This window comes from Sitodiplosis mosellana, unplaced genomic scaffold (assembly GCF_009176505.1).
Source record: "Sitodiplosis mosellana isolate CC-2019 unplaced genomic scaffold, AAFC_SMos_1.0 Smas_scaffold_3, whole genome shotgun sequence".
NCBI lineage: Eukaryota > Metazoa > Arthropoda > Insecta > Diptera > Cecidomyiidae > Sitodiplosis > Sitodiplosis mosellana.
Genome location: NW_022595246.1, coordinates 2270444 through 2296296, shown reverse-complemented (window position 1 = coordinate 2296296; position 25853 = coordinate 2270444). Strand labels below are relative to the sequence as shown.

Sequence of the window (25853 nt, the reverse complement as noted above, 5' to 3'; positions counted from 1 at the left end):
TCCGTTTTCGAGATAATTGCATATGCAAAAGTTTAATAATATTATCTAATTGCGACAATTTATCGAACTGTAACATCAAATAAAAATATATTGAAACAAAACATGCGAAGAAAATCAATTAAATGCAACACCAACACAAGAATATTTCGAAACGAAACATCGCCGCAAACGTTTTTCAAAGTGAATCATGGAAAACAAATTTTATTGAAATGTAACACGCGGTGTTTCACTTTGAAAAATTCTCTGCCGATGTTACACTTCAAAAAAATCTTTTTCTGGTGTTTCATTTAAATATGCTGTGGAAATATGTCTTGTTTTCAATCTCACCCATTCATATGTATGTAATTGTTAGAATAATGATAATTGAATAATTGAATCACATATATGAAATTTTTTTATATTAGATTAAATGTTATTGTTCGTCCATTTTCGCTTTTCGGTTATCACGAAAAATAACGGTACTGTTTCTACTAGAAGCTGAGTGGTGGTGCATTGGAGAGAAAGGCACTCATTGTTGTTTCCATTACCCCCTCCCTCCCTCACAGAGAAACGTTTTTTACGACTTTCAATGAGTAGAACGATCTGTTTAGTTGAATAGAAGCGCTGGAAATAAATAAAAGAATTTTTATGGTCTTGTTATGGGCTCTTCAATATTTTTTGTTCTATTACCGTCAAAGATTTCGGCTATTTGGAGTTCTTTTTCCAATTCGATCGGATCGCCCTTCAAGTTGACGGTAAAATTTGCATCAGGCTTCAATGGCAAATACGGTTTTGGTGGAAATGGTGCATCTGACGCCTTTTTATCTACTTTGTCCCAATCAATACCGTTGAAAATGGGATCGGATTTCAAGTCTGGAAGAAAAAATAAATACCTAATAGCTGTTTTCTAAAGTAGGACGCAACTCGTCATTGAAAACTGTAGATTCCACTCTTCATTATACAATTTATATATAATACAGCTTTAATTGTATGTTATACCTGGCAACTGGGCAGTTTTCATATTTTCAAATTTCTGCTAGATTTCATAGACATTTACATGAGTCTCGCATAAACTTTCGACAAATTGAATAAATTGGTACCAGTCCATATCGAATGCACTTGTATCCCGACGAGAAATTTGCGGAATATCGCATTGCGACTATTCTACGTATAGTCGCAATACGAAAAAGTCCGTCGAACGCAGCCAACTTCACGTTGGTTGTACGAAGTTTCAAGTCGAAATATCACACTCGATTCAGTTACAACTTCACATTTATCGCAGCGCGAATAGTCGCAGGGTATTCAGCGATAACATTTTGCGGCAACTTTTATTGTGGATACCTATTCGCATTGCGAGTATCCGCACTCAAAAACGGATATGCGACGGATAGTCGACGTACACCTATTTCACCGCAAATTTCTCGTCGGGTATTATCTGGTGAAACAATCTCTGAGCAGCCATAATCGGTGAGCGCAATGTGACCATCTGCACGCACCACTATGTTGCTGTCCAACACATCATGATGGACGATGTTAGCCGAATGTAATTTTTCGATGGCCACTATTACTTCAGCCAGTATGGCTGGAAGCTGTTGCGATGTAAACTTTCTCTAAAACAACACTAAATTAGGACGATTACTGGTTTTAAATATTAACGACGGTTTTTGATCAAAATGCTTTATCTCCAAATGTCAAGCCAATTTTGATTGTTTATGTTCAAAACGTCAAACTCATTTGAATTGACTCAAGTATACTTTTGTTAATGCTGTAAAGTACCTAGAAAAGAAATAGAAAATATAAAATGATAAACTTTGACTTGACCTGTAACTGTTTATTAAGGAATAAAAACTTTATCAAGGAAATGACAATAATTTTGGCTACAATTTTTAAAAATCAATGAACAGTTTTTATTTTCATTATAATGAGACGAAAAAACAGATCGATTTGTAATTGCTCAACCAACGTTTTTCCGTTGTTTTTTCAAGCGTTTCTTTGTTTGCTTCTTTGAATGTGTCTTCCTCGTGTGTATTTTCATGTGAAGTTTCATCATATATTTCTTTTGAAAAATTTTGTTACAAATTGAGCATGGAAATTGTTCGGGGAATGGTATGCCATGCACTTTGAATTTATGCCGTATAAGAGCGGAAGAATAGGGAAATGTTTGGTTGCATCCATCAATTGTGCACTGAACTGTTTTCTCAGCCATATGAGTTTTCATGTGATTATTTAGATTACTTGTCGCCCTAAACGATTTATCACACCCTTCGTGTAGACATTTGAATCGCTTTTCACCAGTGTGGATAGCCATGTGATATTTGAATCCTTGCACCGTTTTTAAATATACACCACACACGGAGCACATTAGCTGTTCGTTGCGCTCCCTTACATGCACATGTTTCCATTTCATGTGCGAATCAATGTTTGATTTCTGTAAGAAAATTTCTTTGCACACATAACACTCGTATGTCCTATGGAAATAAGCTTTATTTTTCGGTAATGGTTTTCCGAGCATTTTCTGATCATATCTGCGTTTTATTGGACATTCGCCTTGATGATTGAGCAGTTCATCTTCAGTTGAACATATCTTTGCACAAAAGTTGCAGAAGATAGTATCTGGCGTCGCACCATGTTTGCGGATCTTATGAAATCTTAGTATTTTTGCCACCGAAAATTTTTTTCCACATACATCGCACACGCAACCACCAATCTTCAAGTGTACATAGTTATAATGCTTCCGCATGCTTCTTTGAAACACAAACAATCCACATGTTTCACATTGAATTTTTTCCTGTGGTTCATTCGAATGTAGTTGTTGCATGTGTCTAGTAAGGTTTTGTTTCGTTTTTACCCTCCTTTTGCACATGAAGCACTCAAAAATTCTATGAAAATCATCTTGATTTTGTTGTGTGAGTTTTTGCCGTTGCATTTTCTGCCGATGCTCGTCTTTCATTGGGCATTCATTCTGATGACTCAGCAGATCGTCTTTAGTGGGAAATACCGTGTCGCAAAAGTGACAAAGTGTTTCGGATTTTACTACTTTTTCCATTGATAACATGTCATGAATGTGTTTTTTACCATGTACACTCTGTCTGTGTCTCTGGAGGTTGCCTTTATGGAAGAACGTTCGGTCACAGTCATCACATTTTGCATATGTTTTCTGATCGCGTTTCTTGAAATTCGGATCACGATTGTGATTCCATTTCATGTGATTACGGAGAGAGTCGTCTGAGCTCATAATCTTGTGGCAAATACTGCATTGATTTTCACCAACCATCAAATTCGTTAAATTTTTCTTCTGCGATTGAACTTCCGTTTCAAGCTTTTGATTACCGTTTAGATGCATACGTTCACCAAAGTCTTCAATTTTCTCTTGTTCACTATTTTCAGGCAGCTGAATCGCCGAGGACGAAGCATGAGAGTGCGATGCGCCATGTACACTTATCTTATGTCTCTGCAGGTTGCCTTTATTGTAAAGTATTCGGTCACAAACATCACACTTTATATATGCTCTTTGATCGGGTTTTTTGAAGTTCGAATTGTGATTCCATTTCATGTGATTACGGAGAGATTCGGCTGAGCTCATAATCTTGTGGCAAACGTTACACTGACGTTCGTTGACCATCTTTTCATTTTCCATTTGCGTTCGAATTGCCTTCTTAATTTCTTGAAAGTCGCTTAGATCCATACTTTCGTCAGAGTCATCGAATTCATCTTGTTCATATCTTTCAGGCATATCAATATCAATTTCTGGTTCTCTCTTAACATTGGATTCCTCAATCAATGAATAATCCGCTTCCAACCCTTTTTCTATGACAAACAGATTTTCTTGGTGTGCTATTTGCTGTTTACCTTGTTGTTGAACGTCGCTACTGCTAGGCATTAATCTCTTTTCGACCATGTCATCAACTTTGTAACTACGCTCACTCTCCAATTTCTCTTTCCACTTGCAATTTCTGACATGAATATCCAATGTCGGCTCCGATAAAAGCACTTTCCGGCAATATTCGAATGAAAATTTGGTACAATTTGGGTTAGGTTCAATTTTATTTGAATGGAACGGGTCGTCAAGCTGTTGACTGTATCCGACATCAGCTGGTTCTCTTTTAATTTCTAGTTGTTGGGCGCAAATTGATTTAGAACTGATCGCAACAGCAGCAAAGCCACCACCACAATTTACACTATCGAAATCAAGAGGATTTTCATTCGCCACCAAAGAATCCGTTGTAGCAGAGGTTGATAAGCAATGATCTTTTTTCACAACTCTCTTGATGCACGTCACTGTGTCATGTAGAGTATACAAATTGGCACCGATTCGAATCAAATTTTGATTGCAGTCGGCACAAGTCTCTTGGGCAAAGTGCTCCAGAGTGTGATCATCTTTTGCAGCGGCACTGCCGAATGTTTGTGGACAGAACAAGCACTGGTGAACTGAAAAAAATATATATTTATTGACATCTGTCGATTGTATCACCCATTCAAGACCTTACCGGTTATCGTTCCACTCATTTTTTCATGAGGTTTATTCACTTGAATCAAAGATTTTTATTATTTCCCTGATATCCTGCTTCCGACTTGATTTTTGCATTTCTTCAATTTTTCGACTCAATTCCATTGTTTATATTCGAAACGTCAAATGTCAGATTTCAACGTTGGGTGTTAAGTAATGGTAAAGTACCGGAGAGGAGAAATAAAACAATATTCGCTGAGTATTTGAATTTCAACTGGAAATGATGATTAAATTGTTATTCATGAATTTAATAATGATAAAAACGATAGTTTTTAATCCATCGTAATTTATCTTTTTGAAAAAATTTAATGCCATTAAAATTTATGATTTATGAACAAACCTTACCTTCTTTTGATTCATCCATATTTTCGTGTAGCAAGTCTTTTTAAATTCGCAATTGTTTTATTTCATTTCAATTTTCTGAGCTTCGCTGTTTACGTTTTGTACTTTACACTGGAGCGGAAGCAACATAGCATTGGTTTGTTTGCTTAGATCGGTTTTATGATTATCATCAATATTTTAACATTACCTATAAACACCCCTATTATTTAACCGACCATTCTTGAAAAAAAAAACGGTTATAGCGGTAAGAAATCACATTTTCTTTGATTCAACTTCCAGAGAAAGAATTTTATTGGAAATTCAAACAAAATGGAGTTTTCATTAAATGATAATGGTTTATTTAGTGTTCTAGCTAATCTATTTGTGTTCAAAATCTAGATGAAAATCAGTCATTTCGTCATGGGTATGCAATGCACATCGAGTTTATGTTTTTTTAACGGATTCAACCAGGTAAATTCTTCATGACATCCATCGATTTTGCAGCGAAAAGGCTTTTGTCCCAGATGAACAGTTTTGATATGATGTATCTTGTGCGATGGCGTTCGAAAATATTTATCACATCCATCATGTGAACATTTGAATGGCCTCTCTTTTGTGTGCGTGTATTCATGCAGTTTCAATTTTTGTGAAGTTTTGAATGATTTCCCGCAGATTTCGCATACAAAGTTGCGAACATTTAAATGCGTGAGCCTGTAGTGTTTTTCATAACCCGATTTACAAGCGAAAGACCTGTTGCATGGTTCACACTTGAATTTTTTTCCGTTACTATGAATTAAAAGAAGATGCGCACGAAGTATTTCTTTTGTTTTGCTCATTTTATGGCATATGTAGCATTCGAATACTTTATCCGCATCCGTGCAGTTTTTCACTCGTATTTTATGTACATTTTCTCTGTGTCTCTGAAGGCTGCCTTTATTGTAGAACGTTCGGTTACAGTCATCACATTTTGCACATACTTTCTGATTGCGTTTCTTGAAATTCGGATCACGATTGTGATTCCATTTCATGTGATTACGGAGAGAGTCGGCTGAGCTCATAATCTTGTGGCAAATACTGCATTGATTTTCACCAACCATCAAATTCGCTACATTTTTCTTCTGCGATTGAACTTCCGTTTCAAGCTTTTGATTACCGTTTAGATGCATACGTTCACCAAAGTCTTCAATTTTCTCTTGTTCACTATTTTCAGGCAGCTGAATCGTCGACGACGAAGCACGAGAGTGCGGTGCGCCATGTACACTTATCTTATGTCTCTGCAGGTTGCCTTTATTGTAAAGTATTCGGTCACAAACATCACACTTTATATATGCTCTTTGATCGGGTTTTTTGAAGTTCGAATTGTGATTCCATTTCATGTGACTACGGAGAGATTGGGCGGAGCTCATAATCTTGTGGCAAATGTTACACTGACGTTCGTTGACCATCTTTTCATTTTCCATTTGCGTTCGAATTGCCATCTTAATTTCTTGAAAGTCGCTTAGATCCATACTTTCGTCAGAGTCATCGAATTCATCTTGTTCATATCTTTCAGGCATATCAATATCAATTTCTGATTCTCCCTTAACATTGGATTCCCCAATCAATGAATAATCCGCTTCCAACCCTTTTTCTATGACAAACAGATTTTCTTGGTGTGCTATTTGCTGTTTACCTTGTTGTTCAACGTCGCTACTGCTAGGCATTAATCTCTTTTCGACCATGTCATCAACTTTGTTAGTACGCTCACTCTCCAATTTCTCTTTCCACTTGCAATTTCTGACATGAATATCCAATGTCGGCTCCGATAAAAGCTCTTTCCGGCAATATTCGCATGAAAATTTGGTACAATTTGGGTTAGGTTCAATTTTATTTGAATGGAACGGGTCGTCAAGCTGTTGACTGTATCCGACATCAGCTGGTTCTCTTTTAATTTCTAGTTGTTGGGCGCAAATTGATTTAGAACTGATCGCAATAGCAGCAAAGCCACCACCACAATTTACACTATCGAAATCAAGAGGATTTTCATTCGGCACCAACGGATCCGTTGTAGCAGAGGTTGATAAGCAATGTTCTTTCTTCACGGCTCTCTTGATGCACGTCACTGTGTCATGTAGAGTGTACAAATCGGCACCGATTCGAATCAAATTTTGATTGCAGTCGGCACAAGTCTCTTGAGCAAAGTGCTCCAGAGTGTGATCATCTTTATCAGCGGCATGGTTGAATGTTTGCGGACAAAACAAACATTGATGCACTGAAAATAGCTTGATTTTATTGAATTTTCCAATTTCCATAAAATATACTATATAAGCCCTTACCTGCTATAGATGCAGTCATCTTCACTGTAAAAGTATCCTAGTAAGGATAAAAATTTACTAAATAATTTCTATGGCTCAATAGTAAGTAGTCCTGGTTAATTCAATGAATCAATATTTGTTTAGAAATCAATTTGTTGACTATAATATTTGACACAGCAAACGTCATACGCTGTGGACTCATATTTATTCTTAAGTAAAGCGCTGTACTTTAGAATACAAGAAAGAATGAGACATTTGTAGTAAATGCTTTTTTTTTGAATTCGAAATGATAACTTTTGTCTATTTTTCCATTTATCAGCTAAATTTTTTATTTACCAAAATGACATTGTAGTGTGTGATAGACAATATTTTCTATTACATGTTTCAAAATCAAATAAGTCATAAATACACGAGAAACAAATTTATCTTATATGGCTATGTTTTCGCATGTGTTTTTTCAATAGATATATTTCGTTGGATAAATTGCATTACCAATTGTACATGAAAATTTTTCTGTGAATGGTATACCATGAATTTCGAGTTTATTCCGTTCAAGACCTTCAGAACGGACAAATCTTTCATTGCAATTGTCGATCGTACAATAGTGTGGCTTGGGGTTCGTATGAGCTCTCACATGTGCATCTCGATTACCTGTGCGTCTAAATAGTTTTTCACATCCTTCGTATAGACACTTAAGAAACGGCCTTTCGCCTGTGTGTATGTGTGTGTGTGTGTGTGGCGATGTGATACCTCAGTGCTGCAATCCCCGACAAATATTTACCACAAATATTGCACATTGGCTTTCCATCGTGATCATCTTGAGTCGGATGATTCGATTGCATGTGCATGTGCATATCCAGATTTCGTTTCGTTTTGTACATTCGATTTTTGCATACATAACACTCGAATGTTCTGCGGATATGGTGCTGGTTTTCTTGTATTCGCTTCCGTTGCCGTTGTTGATACTGTCTATGTTTCAACCGGCATTCATCTTGATGAATTTGCAATTCATCAACGCTTGAAAATACAGCGGCACAACGGTGACAAAAAATTGTTTCTACTGCACTATGCATGCGAACTTTATGGCCCCGAAATGTGTGTGCTTGTTGAAGCATATTCATTATCACATTCATCGCATTTCTCATTTGTTCTTTCGCTGCATTTTTGCGGTGTGGATTTCTTCGGCATTTGGTCGATATGGGATTTGAATTTTATACAGATTGGATGTTGCAGTCGCATATGTCTCAAATAGGATTGTCTATGTTTCAATTTCACAAACGGTGCACTCTTTCGGATCGATATCTGAACTGGACTGTGTCATAGAGTGTTCATTTTTGAGAATTTCATTCTTCTGTTTCGTTCCAACCACTGATTGATGTGGCCCTGGTTCTTGTATTTCGATAAAATTTGACTGACCGTCAAACGGTTGGTTTCCTTCAATGTCATATCGTTCTTCTTTAATCACTATCGGTTCTGTGTAACTCGACTGCGAAATTTTCGATTCCAGATGACACTCATTCAGCAAAGAATGTAGATCTGCTGGCACTCGACGTGAAAGGCCATTCTCTCCTGGAAGACCTTCAGTCTCAACTTCTGTTTTTAGAGGAATGAATACCAATACATTCATCCGGTTGTTTATTTAGTACAAGCGGATGCTCAATGAAACACGATTCGAAATGTTGCTCCGCTCTCAATTCTCTTTTGATACAAGTAACCGCGTTGTGTAGTGTATACAAATCGCCACCAAATCAAGTTTTGATTGCAGTCGGCGCAAGTCTCTTGAGCAAAGTGCTCCAAAGTGTGATCATCTTTCTCAACGGCACTGCCGAATGTTTGTGGACAAAACAGACACTCGTGAACTGCAAGAAAAAAAAAACAATGTTAATTGCCACACAATCATTTGATTATTCCCACATTCACATTATATTAGCACATTCAAAGTCTTACCCGCTCTCATTCTAGTCATATTTTTGTATGATTACCTTGCAAGCACCAGTGAATCAAACCAATTTCATCATTTGATAGCGATGGATTTCTATCCGAATGTTCACATTTCCAAATTTAAATACAAAACGTCAAACTGAGTTGGATTGACTTGAGTATTTTTTGTTTATGTTTTAGAGTATTCGAAGGAGAAATTGAGCTGGTACAAGTACATACATGTATAATGACATATTGTGTATCGTATGCCGCTATAATGTATAAATTATGATATTCTCTCACTTTTCCTCGATTTTGTAATGCGAACTCTGTTCCTGATAACTTCTGCTTAATCGTTTTATTTACTAAAAAGGTCAAGCTCGGGAAAAGCTGTCTGTTTTTTTTCCAAAACAATACAATCTTTCATATTTACTCAATCACATTCTTACAAAATCAATGTTATCATTCGAATTTAATAGAATCAATCAAATGGTATATTTCTGGATTTTGAGTGAAAACTCAGTATTTTTGCAATTAAATTCGAAAATGTGATCGATTCCAAAAGTAATGCGGTTTATATCCGTGGAACAATCCAACGCCTGGAATTTCATGGAAGATGCGATATCGAGAACGATGACCAATTTGGTTTGATCTATCGTAGATTAGTGGTGTTGGTCGGCGATGTCTCAGTTGAATGTTTGATTCGTTCAGAAATGAAATTGCCATATTCCTCAAGTAAACGCATGTTTTCGAGACTTGTTGCAGTGTTTGCAAATCAGTTCGTAGGTATCTGAAAAGTGTCCACAATATTTCCTTGGGCATTCCATGTAATGCGGCATTTGGATAGGCACTTTCATACATTGCCACATTGCGTGATGGTGAAATCAGATTTTGCTTGATGGTTTCATTCAATTTTCGAACATTTCGAAAGAAATTCAGCGGACTTTGTAAAATATGGTCGACATTCGATATTTCATTGGCACTGATGAATTCGCTTACGGGTAAAATGACACTTGTAGAGTGTTCTTGTCGGCTCAAACAGAATATAACGCACAAAGCAGCTCCACCGAAGATTTTCCGGATGATCAATTGCATGTCGTCATTCGAATGTTGCAGTAAATTCAATTTGAACTCATAAATTTGCTCCGTTTGACCGGCAGTTGATGCAGTCGCATTGTGTTGCAACTGGTGGTATTGTTGCGAGATCTCGTTGGCTGCAATTTTCCATGAGTAATCGGGAATTTGTGCGACAAAACTATAGCCCCAGTGCACATGTATCTTCGATTTCAGTTCAGCTGGTAGTGTTGCGGGACCAAATCCGGATTCAAGGAATAAATAATAGACGACAGCTATCAGGAACTCAGTAGGCGCTTTTATGTTGCTTTGACATAAGTTGTGTAATAGACGCTCAAGTGACAATGGCAACTTGTTGCTTTGATACACTTCCTCTAACAACATGAAGTATTGTGGCTCATGAGTAGAGGACGATTGCTGTACAACATCTAAAATTGAAAGAAAAAAAATATGAAAATGATTGATAGTGACTTCCATCGGTTAGATTACGTCGAATATTGGGCCTCATATGCTATTACTCACAATCATCGTCTTCGTTTGTGACTTCCTTACGTCTTTTAGCTGGAGATTGTGGAATTGATGTTGGTCCCGATGGATTTTGTTGCTCCTTCGCTCGATTAGACTCGGATTTGTCTGACGTTGATGCACCTTTTTCCATTGTGATTTACCAAATCTCAAATAAAAATTAAAGCAAGTTCTGGATTAGATCACGTTGATAATGTTCTATTGACTGCGAACAAATACGAATTGCTGCTCAATATTTTTCTCATGTCATGATTACCCATTGTTTACGTTTGAAACGTCAAATTCATCATTCTCAAAAGTACTTGTATTTCTACTTAAGAAACTTTAATTTGTTTGAATCATTTAAACAGTAGAAATAAAAAATAAAAATTAAATCAAAAATCAAATTCAAAAAAAAATATTTATCTTCTACAGTTTTTGCGAGTATTTTTATTTCATTTTATTTTACACCGCCAAGTACTAGCTGAATAAAGTAGTTTAGCTGGGAAAGAGTGCAAGAACTGTTACAATATTATTTAATTCTCGCCTCTTTTCATAGTTGAGCATCTTACATAGTGATTTCTGAGCACTTTTAGATAATATTTATATAAATAGGTTTATGAGAGCAATAACGTACAACGTACAACGTACAACGTACAACGTACAAGCAAAATCGACTTTCTTGGTTGATCAAATAATCAACGGTCCAGAATAGCCTTTGGTATACTTTCCAAAAGAACAAAGGTTATATGAAGCGTATTTCACTCGTTTTATTTGTGACTTTGGGACAACGAAAGTCGTCGTTCAATTTATGTCGGTAGATAAACTGACGAAAAATTCAGGCAGATCCATGTTGATTTTTGAGACTAAAACATAAATAATGTTGATATCTTATGATAAAAAATGAGACTGTTGCTCTTAATGGAATATTTCCTTATTTTTAATTCATTTTTTATAAAATAATAAGAAATATTAATTAGATACAGTATTTTCTTTCCATAGAATATTTTACTGATGGGAGAAGCTCGAATTTTCGTGTGCAATAATATTTTTTTGTCAATGTTATTAAAAAGAAAAAACTTCTTTATTGTATCGAAAGCAATCATAAAACTGTTGATATTCATTAAAGCAAAAAAAAAATCATTTCTCATCAAATTATTTCAAAACGATTGAGCATACGCTGGAGTAAGTCTTTCAGATGCCGTCTTTTGCCACCTTGAGGAATTGCTCATTTTAAGGCCTATTTTTAAATTTTAACTACATATTAAGGTATTTGAGTAGGATGGAATTTCTGTATCGCTTTCATAACAAAATGTAAATACTATCGAGCTAATTTCAATTCATAATCGAATCAAATATATAAAAGCAGTACAAGTTCATGAAGGTTCTAAAGATTTAAACTGATCACAGAATTGATTGAACATTTTAAAAGATTTTCCTAATTTCTTCGGTAGTCTAGCCCTCACTCACGCAGAGAAAGACCGAAACGATTTAAATTGGGAAGACAACGAGGCGCATAATGACAATGCGCGCGACTCCAAAGTACAGAGCAACTGAATCAGCTAGGATAATAAAAATCAACAATAATTACAAGAAATATATAAATATTTATTACGACACAAAAAAAGTTGTACATTGTGTTTGTCTCACTGTGCGGACAATTCTCTATAGTTTTACAGCATACAGCAAATATAGTGTGTTTACTCTACTTAATGAACGCTCGATTTATTATAAAAATAATTTCAGAATTAATTAAAGCTGCACCAATTTTCGTAAAATCGTACTGCGCAATGACAACAATTAGTTTCAAATGAATTGTGCATGGAGTGAACACTTCTGTATTGAGAGATAAAGGAATGCTTTTCACAGTTTAAAATTAGATGTGAATGCAGTCGCATCTGGAATCGCATTCACTGCAGTCGCATCTCGAATCGCATTCACTGCAGTCGCTTTTGTCGAAACAATCGAGTTGAATCAGCCAAGCCAAGCCATAGTTAATCGATTGCCTACTGTTTTGTTAAACTGATTGTATTTTGTATTTTAATGTGAAGAATTTGTGCATCTTCATTAAATATCACCATGTGTGGCGTATTCTTCTCAACAATGTAAGTAATGAATCAGCATATATTATTCCTTCTTTTCGCAGTCACTTCAAAGGAGAAAAAAAAGCAAAATGATTGTCGAATGGTTAAAACTCAAGGTGAATTTTTATTAGTTCATACCAAGAAAGATTTAATCGAATTGGAGTTCCCCATAAAAAATCACAACTTTTTTTCCATCATGGGAAAGTAACTGTTTTGAAGCAGTTAATATAATTTTTTCTTCATTTCAAATGCTGTGAGCGACATAAAGTGTAATTACAAACGTCGTGCGGTTTTGGATCTTTTGCAAATGCAAATCGTATGACACATGAAAAGACATTAGACGAATTGCTTTTTGCGGTCGTTGCCATTGAACGAATATTCACGACAGCAAACCGTAGTCAAACCCATTTGGAATACCAATTAAAAAACAAAGTGTTTAACAGTATTTTCACTTGAACTATGAAATACGAATCAGACACGCAAAAAAAGCAAAAGATGATTTGTGAAAGTGCCAACAGTAACACGTACTTTTGATAACATGAACTAAGACGCTTTGCCGTCATATTTTTTTTTTTTTAAATAAAAGGTGTTTCAACAAGAGATATTAACGATTTTATTTGAAAAATATTACAACTCTTAAATTGAAACACTCATCATTTCTTTAGAAAAAGTCCATGTCACCGAAATGTGCACGTGAAGTTTTTTTTTGACCAATTCATACATAGCCCATTCATCTTTTAATTTTTTTTATTGTCGGTTCAACATGTATTAGCATATATATCATTGTACGTAATTAAACTTATGTTAGTCGAAAATATGTATATTAAGCAATTTGAATGATTCCAAGATCTTATCATAAAATCAATCTGTATTCCCCAAAAAACCCAATTGAAATGCGTCGAACCAGAAAAAACTATATTAAGACAAAACTGAAGATGTATCATCACAATGCGGAATTACAGAACCAAACAATTTTTTATTGAACCAAACTCTAATAAAAGCAAAAAAGCAAAACATTTCAAAATCAAAAGTTCAAACGAAAAGAAAAAAACATCGTAAAGTTTGAACAAAGACTGTGTTTTCGCGATCTCGTGCTACTGTATGCAAACATTAGTGACGGGGCCTAGGGGGGAGACACGAAATTTTAATGAGTAAATTTAGAACATTATTCAACGATAAAATAGGAAAAATAGAAGAAATTAGTGAATTAGGTTTGCCAATGTTAACGCTTACGGACGTATTGTTTATTGTTCACAAAATAGTCCCGTTAGGTCTTCCATAAGCGTTGTATTGACAGTGTCAATACGCTCTGCAACCAATTTTACTAGAAACAATAGCATAATATTAGCACTTTTGCACCAAAACTAGAAAAATTAGAGGCTTTATGTCAAAAATATATAAAATTGAATGAAACTACACTCTACGAGAATTCGTATCTCGCCCCTAGGACGGGACATTAAACGTCACAGGAGTAAACAAATAAAAGATAATCAAATTTATTCATTTTACTTTGTTGTCATCACAAATTAAATGCAGTGGACTTTACCTCTTTTTTTGTACATTTTTCGCAAGAGTTATTTTTGGCACTGAATATGCATACATACATAGGTACCTCCACAGTGAAGAGAAAAACACATTTTGTCAACTGGGTATCCAATCGCTTTCGTTGATTTTCGAATAAATTTGGTTCGTATATTGTGGAACAGAGTGAAGCGTTCACTGAACTTGACAAAAATTCTGTATTCCTTGTCGTAAACAGTTGATTCGCCCGCAAAATGCCTTTGCACGGTCATAAAATACAAAAGCATTCCAATCGTATTGCAGTCTACAGTTATGGAAAGTTTCAAATAAATATTCAAAAATGCGAGGATGCCAATTAATGACACTTTATACATAAATCAACATAATCGGTTGTGCGATCTTAATTTGAGACTGGCTTCTTCGTCTGGTTAGGCATGGATGGCATGAATTCTTAAGTAAAAAAAAATCAACCAAACGCAAAAAGCGTGTCAATTGATGTAAACTTTATATATCTTCTCTTCATCTCCAGACTACAATAGTTGTAGATGTCAATTTCGACGTTGTCTTCGTGATGCGTTTTTTTTATCACATTAAATTCGCATTGAAATGCATACACTTTTAATATGATTAAATGCGTTGACGACAACACAACTGAAATATTGTGGAAAAATTTCAATCAATCAAATTTAGCTGGCAATTAAAGCGCGAAAAACTCATCGGATGCTAAAATACGGTGGAGATAATGAGCAATCGTGATGTACGGCTCATAAACCATAGTTGAGTGAGATGACATAAGATGATGTGAAGAGCAGATGAAGAGTTCTCCAAAGAGGACGAAATAAAATGACTCTTAATTTACTTAAATTTTACAACAATCGAATGGACTTACTAGTTTGTATGCACATTGCACATTGTATTAATGTTCGAAATAGTTGGCACAATGATCATATCTTGGTAGCTTGGTACGGTTTCCAATTAGTCTGGATACAACGCATAAAATCATTATTTACACATTGTGTAAGCACACTGTAATCATCCTCTCTCTCTCGATTGTACACACAGTCATACAGTAAACACAAACTATTGTTCATAAAGTCTTCCTGGCTCAAATCAATGCAAATCGCTTTTGCAGCTGATAAAAATGCAGGAAACCGATTGAATGCTGAGTCACTGACTTTCGAGTCAAAGTTTTGAGATAACATTTGAATTTTAATCGAATCTCAATTTTTGATTCAAATTTTGTGAGCAGCATATGACAACAATTTCGTTGCATGCACGTGTAAGTCGTAAAAAGTAAATTTTTGTTTTGCTTTCGCATTTTTCTCATTTAGAAATTCTGAAGAGATGCTACTTTATCCCTCGCATCATCGGCGAATACAAGGGACAAATAAATAAGATAAAAACAAATGCGAAAAAATGTTTACAATGTTTTAAATAACGTTGCCATAAAATTAATTCACAAAATCAATGAAACCCAAACATGCTAGATGTTATTATAGCTTGGTAATAGCGCGTACAAAAAGAATCAAATGCGAAACACCAGCGAAATAAAGAAATTGAAAGTTAATAAAGGTTGAAGTGAGAGAGAAACCTGCTTCGAACGAGGCCACAAGAAAGAATGAAACAGTCGCGCAGAATTGGTTAATTCTCATGTTGTTTGTACAACACTCTCCACTTAACAGTAAAGGAAAAGAGAGAAATGCATTCAAAGTGCGATAGTAAACAAAGGAGAAAGACGCTTGTACATCGTCTTTCCGTTGTTTTGTTTCGTTTTGCGTTTCGCCGCGCGCGCGAAGAGTATATAAATATCGTGGAGCATGCCGTTTGCGATCACATTAAGTAATGTTGGGCCGAACACTTACGATCAAAACAACAATAAGCGCGGAATTATTTCTTCTTTTTTTTGCAATATTTTTAGCTGTCGGAAAAGTAATTTTTTTTGTACATTAGGTCGCGAAATAAATAAGCTGTAGACATTAGACCCGAGCACTAATACTATTCAAATATTCTTCCGCTGTGAATTGTGCAAATATTTTAGAAACTTTGAACCAATTATTCATTGAAAATGAGTTTCGTTTAGTGTAAACATGTGCGTATAATTTCGATGAGAAAACCGTTACTATTCCGACGCATCGCAAGATTTCTATAGTGAATAAGAAAAAAAAACAAACAAACAAACGAAAACTTTTGTTACCATGACTTACCAAACTCATAATATCAACGCTGGGTAAGCATTATTCCATAATGTATAATATTTTTGTGCGTTTCCTCAATCGAGTGGGCTATATGTATATATATATATATATTATCGCAGAAAGATATAGTGAAAGTTCGATTAAGCCAGTGAAAATTTTTATATTGTTAACGGTACGAATTTCTTTATTACACAAATTGTGCTCAATTGTAATCGAAAAGCGTTAAGCCAACAATCACTTGGTGCTTGTAATCAATTCCAATTCATTTGGAACCGACGCAGATTGTTTGAATTTCGGTTTGACTGCCATGCATCGCAAAATTCATTCAGTGCCGAAAAAAGACTTCGAATTTTGACGCTTTGCAAACACATAAACACTTGAATGAATTGACGAATGTTTTTCGAAGAAATTACACAAACATAAAGAGAAGGAAGCGCCGAAATACGTGCTGACACTTTTAAGTTGTAAGATTTTATGTAAAATTTCACACATAAACCCGACCAATTCACACAAAATCTCCAAAAATGGACAATGCGACGCGTTACATTTCAATTCGGGTTTTATGGTTCAAAATTCGGATAATGCTTGCAGGCTCAGAAAAAACAAGCAATCTTACCCCAAAAAAAATAGCAGCAACCACAATTATCATATTAACATGCTGTGTTGTTTCTTCTCTTATCCAGTTTTCGTCATCTCCAACTTTTCGCTCAATTTCTGCGATAGATTTGAATTTGATAATTTCCAGTGTCTGCGTTGAATTAAATATGTATGATTTGAGCGAGACACTGGATCTTAAGCCGTTAACTGTGTATAAAATGAATGATGCCTTGGGGTATGGTCGAAAACAAAAAAAATGATGGAAATGATTGAGACAATACAGACAGATAAATGAAGAGGTGCAACCAATAAATTATTTCGTTGACGTGATTCTATCAACTCAATTATCATAGGTTATGAATCATAGCCATTATGCAATAAATAAATACATGTACATATATATGGCGATTCGTACCATGAATCAATTAAATTACCCGTGAAATAACATTCGGCACTTGCTATATAAAAAAAATGGCACTTGATGGAATGAATGGCAATAGAAATGAAGTGAACGCTTATAAATAACATCGATTCAACCAATTCGAACAACAGCGCAAAAAGATTACTTTCGGAGAAAGATACGATTCGAAAGTGATAGGTGAAACGAATTTGAATTGAAACCGTTGTTTGCTTGGTTTCGAAAGTATTCTAACCCACTTATTCTTGTGATGTTCATTAACCAAACGAGCATTGTCTTTTTTTTGTGTTATTCATGAAACAGGATTTTAATTATAAGCCTGAATAAAAAGCAAGATGATGGGAAGCGTGCTATTTTAAGATTTTATTATTCTAATCATAAAAAAAATGAATCACACAAATGAATGTAATATGAACATGCACGACATGGAATGTCATGTCAAAAAGCGTTCAAGTTTGAATAAATTAGCGTCTCTTATTATTGGTTCCGAAGAAAAATTAATTATAAAAAATACTTACTCAGAACAGGCTCCTCTAATGACAATATTATAAATTAATACAAATGTACTCAAAACAAAAACGATTGCATACGTTGATTTGATCATCCTAGAAACAATAACTAAGCAAAAGCTAAGAGTCAAAATTCGAGATGCGCATTTTAATAAATTAATTTTTAATGCATATTGTGGCCATTTCTGAAACAAACACATTCCAGGAAAGTGAGTGACTCATGATGGCTGCGTGATAGCTGCTCGAAAACTACGAATCAATTGGCAAACGAATATACTTCTTTCTCCACGAAATTCCCACTCAGAAGATCATACCAAATACAATAGTTTACGCAAAAATTCTAGATACTATAACACAGAGGTCATTTCAAAATATGTCATTCTTCTTCGGTTTAACTGTATATTATAAACGAAACCAGTTTTTTTGTTTACAATACGCAAATATATGATTGAATCAGCATCAGTTCAAAAAAGAAGATGATTCGTAGGCGAGACATGATAAAAAACAATGATAATATTTGCATATGCGCGTATTATTTAAAGAAATGTTATCGTGGCGTGAAAGTTATATCCACACGTGATGCGGATGGAGTGTTTTTTTATAGCGACGACATAGTTTTTGCTCTACGTTTTGCACATTATTCTATTCCATCGAATTTAAAAGAAAACATGTTTATTTGGTGCACCAAAAACATGGTATTTGTTTTCGGCGACATATAGCTCACGACGTAGAATCGTTTTGAATGTACGTACCACAGAAATGTCTCAAATGCGTGAAATTGAGATAGATGTCATAGGATGTAAACAGTCGTGCTTTTCCTCTTGATTTAAAATAATTAAAGAAATAAAAGTAATTAGAATTGATCGTGATTTGTTATTCAAATGCACTGAACAAGTAAATGATTTATTTTAATCGGTTTTTATAAATACATTTTAAATACAACGTTTTTTTTCCCCTTTCATTCATTGAAGCTATTCAAACGTATGGCAGCGTCGGACAACTTTGGAGAAGGTGTTACTAACTTTCTATGTGATACTGGGTGCAATCGCTGTGACGTCACTCGTCTTTTATTTCATTGTATTCAATGGAAGTGCAGGTAAGAAACGAGTCACGCAACCGAACGAATCATGAATCAAATTGAATTTGTGCGCAGCTCATCAAATAAATCGTATATATTTTTACTATATACAGTAGCGCAATTTGTTGATGCACATATTTATGAGACTGAGGTATAAGGTGACTGGTAGATAAATCAATTGGCGAATCGCGCCAATTTTTCAATTACCTACGATTAAAATAAAAGATAATTCTCTTTGTTTGTTGTTGCTTTTTGATGCTTCTGCTGTTTTAGGTATGGCATTGTGTTTCACGAGCGGTTGCATTACGGCCGCATCGCATGTACTAAACGCCATGGATACAACAATTGAACCATGCAATGACTTTTATCAATTTACATGCGGGAATTTTGTTAAAAATACATACATTCCGGATGATAAGCTAACGGTTGATACATTCTCAACACTCGCCGACGAAATTGATATTCAATTAAGAACAATCATCGAAGATGAAATTGCTCCGAAGGAATCGAATGTGTTTGCATTAGTGAAGAATCTACACAAGTCGTGTATGAATCGAACGGCCGTCGAAGCATTCGGTTTGGAACCATTCAGACAAATTTTACGCCAAATTGGAGGCTGGCCAGCTGTTGAGGGTGAACAATGGAATGAAACGATATGGGATTGGATTGAATCAATACGTGAAATGAGAGAAATCGGTTTAACCACTAATTACTTGTTGGCTACTTCGATTGGAGCTCATTTGAAGAATTCATCGACCAGATCGTTGAGGGTAATATATACAGAATCTTGAACACATGTCCATTTTTCTTAAATAAGAGCAAAAGTAATTGCTTTTTCAAATCTAAATTATTCAGGTTGATCAGCCGGATTTTGGCTTAGCTCGTGAGTTTTTGCTCAACGAAAAAGACCCAATGCTTCAGCACTATTACGACTATATGGTAGACATAACGGTTATTTTTGGAGCCAATGTAAGCACAGCCCCGTATGAACTATTGGATGTATTGAATTTTGAACGCGCATTAGCCAATGTAAACCACTGCTGAATTGCTTTCCCTTTTCTGCAATGCCTTGATATTGATTCTCATTTCTTCTCAAAGATTTCCTTACCAGCCGAAGAGCGACGCGACGGGGAATCTCAATTCAATCCTTATACTATTAGTGAATTAGAAACAAAATACCCGCACATCCGGTGGACAGATTACTTTAGCGCTATAATGCCCAAGGAAATGAAGTTATCTAGCACAGAAGTGGTTGTCGTTGTTTCACCCATTTACTTTGAGCGCTTGGCGTTTATTCTGCAAAACACAACGAAGCGTACGATTGCCAACTATTTTGCATGGCGATCGTTCATTGTTTCATCGAATTTCCTCAATGACCTGGTTCGCATACGGAAAATTCAATATCTCTCTGCGATGACTGGTAATGGTGATGGTCAACCGGGTCAGAGCGGCACGTCGCAGTGGAAAGAGTGCATCTCTTATACAACATCAACGTAAGTTAAATAAAATTAAGAAAAGTGGAAGCTAAAAATCTCACCCACATTTTCTTCATCCATGATCTCCACTTTCAGACTTTCGCCGGCAGTCGGGGCTCTTTATGTGCGAAAATATTTCAACGATAAAACCAAAGGACATGCTGAAGAAATTGTGGAAAACATTCGAAGTTCTTTCATTGAAATGTTACACAAAGTCACATGGATGGACGAGAAAACTAAAAATGCTGCCATTGACAAAGCGACCAAGCTAACGGCACACATTGCCTATCCCAAAGAGTTAACAAACAACACCAAATTAGAGGAATATTATTCGTCGCTGGAGATGAAAGACGATGAATATTTAATGAATGCATTACGTTTGAATAAATTTAAAGCGGAATACGCTCTTCGCGAACTATACGATCCAGTCAATAAAAATGATTGGCTCGCACATGCTACACCAGCCATGACGAATGCATTTTATTCAGCATTGGAAAATAGCATTCGTAAGTGTCTTTTTTTTTCAAAAACAAAAAGATTGAAACGTGAGTTTAAAAATACATTTGTTTGTTTTGCTCATTTAGAATTCCCGGCGGGTATACTTCAAGGCAAATTTTTATCCGAACACCGGCCAAATTACATGAATTACGGTTCAATAGGCCAAATTATCGGTCACGAAATCACGCATGGTAAGCCGAATAGGTAAAAATATATTGATACGTTATTAAAAATAAAATGTGGGTTTGTTTTTGTGCTTTTCATTTAGGTTTCGATGACTTGGGCCGTCAATTCGATTTGAATGGCAATTTAAAAGATTGGTGGTTACCGGAAACCAAGTCAAAATTCCTTAATCGCACACAATGCATCACTGAGCAGTATGGAAATTTTACGGAACCAAAATTAAAGATGCCAGTTAACGGTAAATCATCGTTGGGCGAAAATATTGCTGACAATGGCGGTATGAAGAGTGCCTATTTTGCTTATAAGAAATGGACTCAAAAAAATGGTGCCGAACGAAGATTGCCCGGACTACAGCAGTACACAGCAGAGCAAATGTTTTGGATTGCAGCTGCTCAGACTTGGTGCTCTGCTAGTCGTGACTGGTACACAAAGATGGCCATAACCGTTGACTCACATGCACCAAGTCGATTCCGTGTCATTGGCTCCGTGAAAAATAACAAAGAGTTTGCAAAGGATTTTAATTGTGCGTCTGGAACGCCGATGAATCCATCGAAAAAATGCGAAATTTGGTGATTCTCAGTTAAGTTTGACTCAACTCGATTTTATGAGTTAAATGCAGTAAATAGATTATTAGAAATACTAGGAAAATATTGTGAAATGTTTATTATAAAATGCCGTAAATTAAATAAGTTTGAGAAAACTCCATCGTCTTTTTTTATTGGATTGAAGTAAATGAATATTTCAATTAACATACAATTTCATTTAAGTACTGCCTATATCAAATCTAATTTAGGGGCTTTATGCTATCTTAACAGCCTAAAAACACACCTGTCGTACTGTAGTTGCCGTTAAACTTTGAGATTGTGGTTCTTTTCGTTAAAAGATGAAGGCAGACCAATCGGGACTGAGGGTTTTTTGGAATTGAAAAGCAACTATTTATGCGCGTTTGTACCCATATGTCGATCTCTTGCACCTTTTGTTCGGAATTCCTTATTACATCCATAATGCTCGCATTTGAATGGCTTCTCTCCCGTATGGATCAGCATGTGTGATGCTATAATACTTTTGGTCACAAAGGATTTTCGGCAGCCTTCATGAGGACATTTAAACGGTTTTTCGCCGCTGTGTGAACGTAGGTGTATTGTTAGAGATGGTTTACTGAGAAAAGATTTCGAACACCCGTCATGCGGACATTTTAGTCTATCTTCTGGATTATGCGATCTCAAGTGTATAAATCTAGCGGTTTTGGTTGGAAACGATTTTGAGCATCCAACGTGGGTACATGGAAATGGTTTGTCACCAGAATGAACTTTCATGTGATTCTTAATCGAATAACCTTTCGTTAGGAACTTTCCGCATACCTGAAAAAATTACGAAAAAATTACAATGTATTGCTTAATCATTGTATGTGATGATAATGATGAAGATGATTGAATCAATGTTTCGCATACATTGCACATAACTTTTTGATCGTTTAACGGTTCATTGTGACGTTTCATGTGCATGTCTTGCAAAGATTTCGCAAAAAATCCCATTTCACAGATGTTGCATTTATATTTGACATTATCCATCGTGTGTTTCCATCGCATGTGTGACAAAAGGGAGGATATTGACTTGTAATTTGATTTGCATAGATAACACTCGACCGTGGCATTTGCATTTACTATTTTTCTGATTCCGAATCGATTTTTCCATTTTGATATGCATTCTGGACGATGTTTCTCCAATTCTTTTTCGGTCACAAATACTTTGGCGCATCTTCTACAAACATTTGTCCCGGCCGGTGTGTGTTTCAATACTCTATGCTGCTTGAGAGTTCTTATTGAGCTTAGTTTCTTCTGGCATATATTACATTCGAATGATCCGTCAGTATTTGGAACAAAACATTCCGATGCGTGTTCGTTTAGCTCTTCAATCGTCAGGAAACTGTTTGAACACTTCTCACAAAAATGCGATTCCATTGTGTCCCATTCTGAGCATCTCTGAGAGAGTGGTTTACACTCTTCTGGTTGCTCCTGAGATATTTTAGCCAATTTTGCCTCCTTGGGTTGAGGTTCAACTGTGCAGTTGAATCGGGTTTGATTAAAGTTCAATTGCTCTTTTGGCTTTTCTCTCAAGGCATCTCTAGGTATATCATCATAATTATATTGCAAAACTGATTTCGTCTTAGTATCTAGTTCTCCTGTGCAAATCGAGTCCATACTAGAATCACTATGCAACCACCCATGATCGTCGGGTGGTATTTGTTCATCGTCACTTTGACCACCAGTAATTGCACCAGTGGCCTCCCCAGATGTGTGAGGCGTTTCTAATTTATTTATAGCGTGTGAATGATCTTGTAATTCTTCTGATTGATTTTCAGTTTCGACTTCTGTTTTCACTTGAATTACATTTGTAGTGTTTGTTTCCAAATTAGCGGAATGAATATCAATGCATTCCTTCTGTTCTTCATTCGGTGCCAGTTGATGTTCAACGTAACACGATTCGAAATGTTGCTCCATTTTAAATTCTCTTTTAATGCACGTTACTGCATTGTGTAGAGTATACAAATTGGCACCAATTCGAATCAAATTTTGATCGCAGTCATCGCAAGTCTCTTGGGCAAAATGCTCCAGAGTGTGGTCATCTTTATCAGCGGCACTGCCGAATGTTTGAGGACAAAACAAACATTGATGAACTGTAAAAGAGAAAATTTATTGATTCATTCACTTAATTTGAATGTCTTTGAATTGTTTATCTTACCCGCTCTCGTTGTGGTCATATTTCTATGTAATAGCCCCGATTGAACCAATAAATAAAGCCGATTTCTTGTTTAATAATAAGCGACGGATTTTCATTTGAACGTTTTTATTTCCAAATGTCAAGTCAACTTCGATTGTTTACCTTCGAAACGTCAAACTCATTCGGATTGACTTGAGTATTTTTGTTTACATTCTAAAGTACCAACAGTTCATTTTCCATTACAATGAAGTTTGAATTGCAATACAATAAATTGGATTATAAATTTTTCTTCAGATTAACAATAAAAAAATAAATTTTATTCAATGTTTCCGCATGTGCTGTTTCAACAGAAATACTTCTGGAAAAACATCGCCACACACTGAGCATGGGATTTTCTTCGTTAATATGCCGTGTACTTTGAATTTATATCGTCGAAAATTTGTAGTGTACGAAAACTGTCTTTCGTTACATCCTTCTATTATGCAATGGAATGGTTTCTCTTTTGTGTGCCGTCGCATATGCTCTGCTCTACTGCTTTTTCACATATATTCCACAAATGCTGCACATAATTTTTCGATCGTTCACCGGTTGAGTGTGACGTTTCATATGTACCTCCTGCAAATGTTTGGAGAAAAATGCCATTCCACAGATGTTACATTTATATTTGACATTATCCATCGTGTGTTTCCATCGCATGTGCCCAAAAAGGGATGATATCGATTTAGATGATATTTTGCATAAGTAACACTCAAACGTTGCATTAGCATCTATTGAGTGTTTGAGTCTATTTCTCCTTTTCAATCGACAGGCGGTACGGTGTTTCGTCAATTCGTCTTCAGTCCTGCACACTGTGGAGCATGTAAGGCATACATGTGTTCCAGGTGTACTATGTTTCGTTGTTTTATGTTTGTAAAGTGAAGCGGCGGATGCGTAGAATTTATCACATTTTTCACACAAATATTTGGATTGCGCCTTCTTTTTTTGCAATTGATTTGGCTGTTCAATGGGGCTCTCGGAATGACCTACTTCATTTTTCACGAAACATTCTGACCGGTGATTTGTTAGCTTATCCTCGGTTGTGAATATCTTTGTGCAGTATTCACAAGAATGAATTCGTGGCATCTTGTTGAGATGTACTCTACATTCTTCCATTTGAACTGCCATGGTGTCAACTGATTCAATGCGATTGGATTGAATGGATTTGGAATTTTTTTCGTCTTTCTTTGACTCATCTAAGTTTGTAACAAAATCTTGCTCTTTATCTTCTGTAAATGACTCTGTTTCCGAGTTGAATTCATCAGAATAGATGGAATCGAAGGTAAAGTCATCCTTCATTGTTTGGCTGTTATCATTTTGATCATTGGTTGCTGCGGTGATAGTGGTCAAATTTTTCGTGGTTTTTGTCTGATTTTGTAACTCTTCTGAATAACCTTCAGTTTCGACTTTCGCTTTGACTTGCATTTCATCCCTAACAATTGCTCCGGAGACAACAGAATGAATAACAATACGTTCTTCCTTCTGCTCATTTAGAAGAACTGCTTGCTCTACACGACGAAAACACGATTCAAAATGAGGCTCTGCTTTAAAATCTCTTTTTATACATGTAACCGCATTGTGTACCGTATACAAATTGGAACCGATTCGTATCAAGTTTTGATTGCATTCCGCGCAAGTCTCTTGAGCAAAATGCTCCAGAACGTGGTCATCTTTTTCAGCGGCACAGCCAAATGTTTGCGGACAAAATAAACATTGGTGAACTGGAAAACAGAATATTCAGTGCAACACATTATTTTGATTATTATTTTTACATTCACATTATATTAGCACATTCAAAGTCTTACCCGCTCTGGTTGTGGTCATATTTCTATGCGATAGCCCCGATTGAACCAATATATCAAACTAATTCCTTAACAAGCCACAGAATGTTATTCGAATATTTTTATTTCCAAATGTCAAGTCGACTTCGATTGTTTAC

The 25853-nt window shown here is 35.7% G+C and overlaps 7 protein-coding genes across 12 annotated transcripts in view; 1 reads left to right on the top strand and 6 right to left on the bottom strand.

The window, feature by feature from the left end:
- Positions 1-1000, bottom strand: part of LOC129565655 (zinc finger protein 888-like) — a 2834-nt gene extending 1834 nt beyond the window's left edge. Inside the window, exons 1-2 of the mRNA XM_055440763.1 lie at positions 979-1000; positions 670-852 (exon numbers count right to left, since the gene is read on the bottom strand). Of these exons, the coding sequence (XP_055296738.1) occupies positions 670-852; positions 979-1000 (205 nt within the window). The remainder of the gene's footprint in view (positions 1-669; positions 853-978) is intronic.
- Positions 1001-1789: 789 nt separating this feature from the next.
- LOC129565774 (zinc finger protein 160-like) lies at positions 1790-4619 on the bottom strand. The gene is made up of 2 exons (XM_055440989.1): positions 4467-4619; positions 1790-4407 (listed from the first exon to the last, which is right to left on the bottom strand). The coding sequence occupies exons 1-2, from the start codon at positions 4483-4485 to the stop codon at positions 1934-1936; spliced, it is 2493 nt and encodes an 830-aa protein (XP_055296964.1). The 5' UTR covers positions 4486-4619; the 3' UTR covers positions 1790-1933.
- A 466-nt stretch (positions 4620-5085) lies between these two features.
- On the bottom strand, positions 5086-7290 carry LOC129565775 (zinc finger protein 845-like). The gene is made up of 2 exons (XM_055440990.1): positions 7123-7290; positions 5086-7058 (listed from the first exon to the last, which is right to left on the bottom strand). Exons 1-2 carry the CDS (start codon positions 7139-7141, stop codon positions 5218-5220), a joined length of 1860 nt encoding a protein of 619 aa, XP_055296965.1. The 5' UTR covers positions 7142-7290; the 3' UTR covers positions 5086-5217.
- Positions 7291-7404: 114 nt separating this feature from the next.
- Positions 7405-10879, bottom strand: LOC129565960 (uncharacterized). Of its 4 annotated transcripts, none has more exons than XR_008687682.1 (3): positions 10618-10879; positions 9084-10523; positions 7405-8960 (listed from the first exon to the last, which is right to left on the bottom strand). XR_008687682.1 is itself a non-coding variant. In XM_055441377.1 (2 exons), exons 1-2 carry the CDS (start codon positions 10751-10753, stop codon positions 9556-9558), a joined length of 1104 nt encoding a protein of 367 aa, XP_055297352.1. In that variant the 5' UTR covers positions 10754-10879; the 3' UTR covers positions 7405-9555. The 4 variants fall into 4 exon arrangements, 2 of the variants coding, with proteins under 2 accessions (XP_055297352.1, XP_055297353.1); XR_008687683.1 differs by having other exon boundaries at positions 9049-10523; positions 10618-10868; XM_055441377.1 differs by having other exon boundaries at positions 7405-10523.
- Positions 10880-12464: 1585 nt separating this feature from the next.
- LOC129565487 (neprilysin-2-like) lies at positions 12465-21857 on the top strand. Of its 3 annotated transcripts, none has more exons than XM_055440435.1 (8): positions 12465-12704; positions 18895-19019; positions 19275-19771; positions 19857-20030; positions 20100-20494; positions 20573-20982; positions 21061-21165; positions 21243-21857. In XM_055440435.1, the coding sequence occupies exons 1-8, from the start codon at positions 12679-12681 to the stop codon at positions 21728-21730; spliced, it is 2220 nt and encodes a 739-aa protein (XP_055296410.1). In that variant the 5' UTR covers positions 12465-12678; the 3' UTR covers positions 21731-21857. The 3 variants fall into 3 exon arrangements, with proteins under 3 accessions (XP_055296410.1, XP_055296409.1, XP_055296412.1); XM_055440434.1 differs by lacking the exon at positions 12465-12704 and adding an exon at positions 16038-16431; XM_055440437.1 differs by lacking the exon at positions 12465-12704 and adding an exon at positions 18459-18817.
- On the bottom strand, positions 21844-24411 carry LOC129565488 (zinc finger protein 234-like). The gene is made up of 3 exons (XM_055440438.1): positions 23900-24411; positions 22609-23834; positions 21844-22518 (listed from the first exon to the last, which is right to left on the bottom strand). The coding sequence occupies exons 1-3, from the start codon at positions 23916-23918 to the stop codon at positions 22090-22092; spliced, it is 1674 nt and encodes a 557-aa protein (XP_055296413.1). The 5' UTR covers positions 23919-24411; the 3' UTR covers positions 21844-22089.
- Positions 24407-25845, bottom strand: LOC129565654 (myoneurin-like). The gene is made up of 3 exons (XM_055440762.1): positions 25720-25845; positions 25499-25635; positions 24407-25422 (listed from the first exon to the last, which is right to left on the bottom strand). Exons 2-3 carry the CDS (start codon positions 25539-25541, stop codon positions 24407-24409), a joined length of 1059 nt encoding a protein of 352 aa, XP_055296737.1. The 5' UTR covers positions 25542-25635; positions 25720-25845.
- Positions 25846-25853: the final 8 nt, after the last annotated feature.

Bases quoted from the DNA above. Each gene is read 5' to 3' on its own strand.
- LOC129565960 (XM_055441377.1), bottom strand. From the start codon at position 10,753: ATGGAAAAAGGTGCATCAACGTCAGACAAATCCGAGTCTAATCGAGCG. The intron at 10,524-10,617 runs GTGAGTAATAGC...TTTCAATTTTAG, and splicing joins CACAAACGAAGACGATGATT to ATGTTGTACAGCAATCGTCC.
- LOC129565487 (XM_055440434.1), top strand. From the start codon at position 16,400: ATGACTTACCAAACTCATAATATCAACGCTGG. The intron at 16,432-18,894 runs GTAAGCATTATT...CATTCATTGAAG, and splicing joins ACTCATAATATCAACGCTGG to CTATTCAAACGTATGGCAGC. The intron at 20,983-21,060 runs GTAAGTGTCTTT...TTGCTCATTTAG, and splicing joins AGCATTGGAAAATAGCATTC to AATTCCCGGCGGGTATACTT.
- LOC129565488 (XM_055440438.1), bottom strand. The intron at 22,519-22,608 runs GTATGCGAAACA...TAATTTTTTCAG, and splicing joins ATCAAAAAGTTATGTGCAAT to GTATGCGGAAAGTTCCTAAC.
- LOC129565654 (XM_055440762.1), bottom strand. From the start codon at position 25,541: ATGCAATCAAAACTTGATACGAATCGGTTCCAATTTGTATACG. The intron at 25,423-25,498 runs GTACACAATGCG...TTCGTCGTGTAG, and splicing joins TCGGTTCCAATTTGTATACG to AGCAAGCAGTTCTTCTAAAT.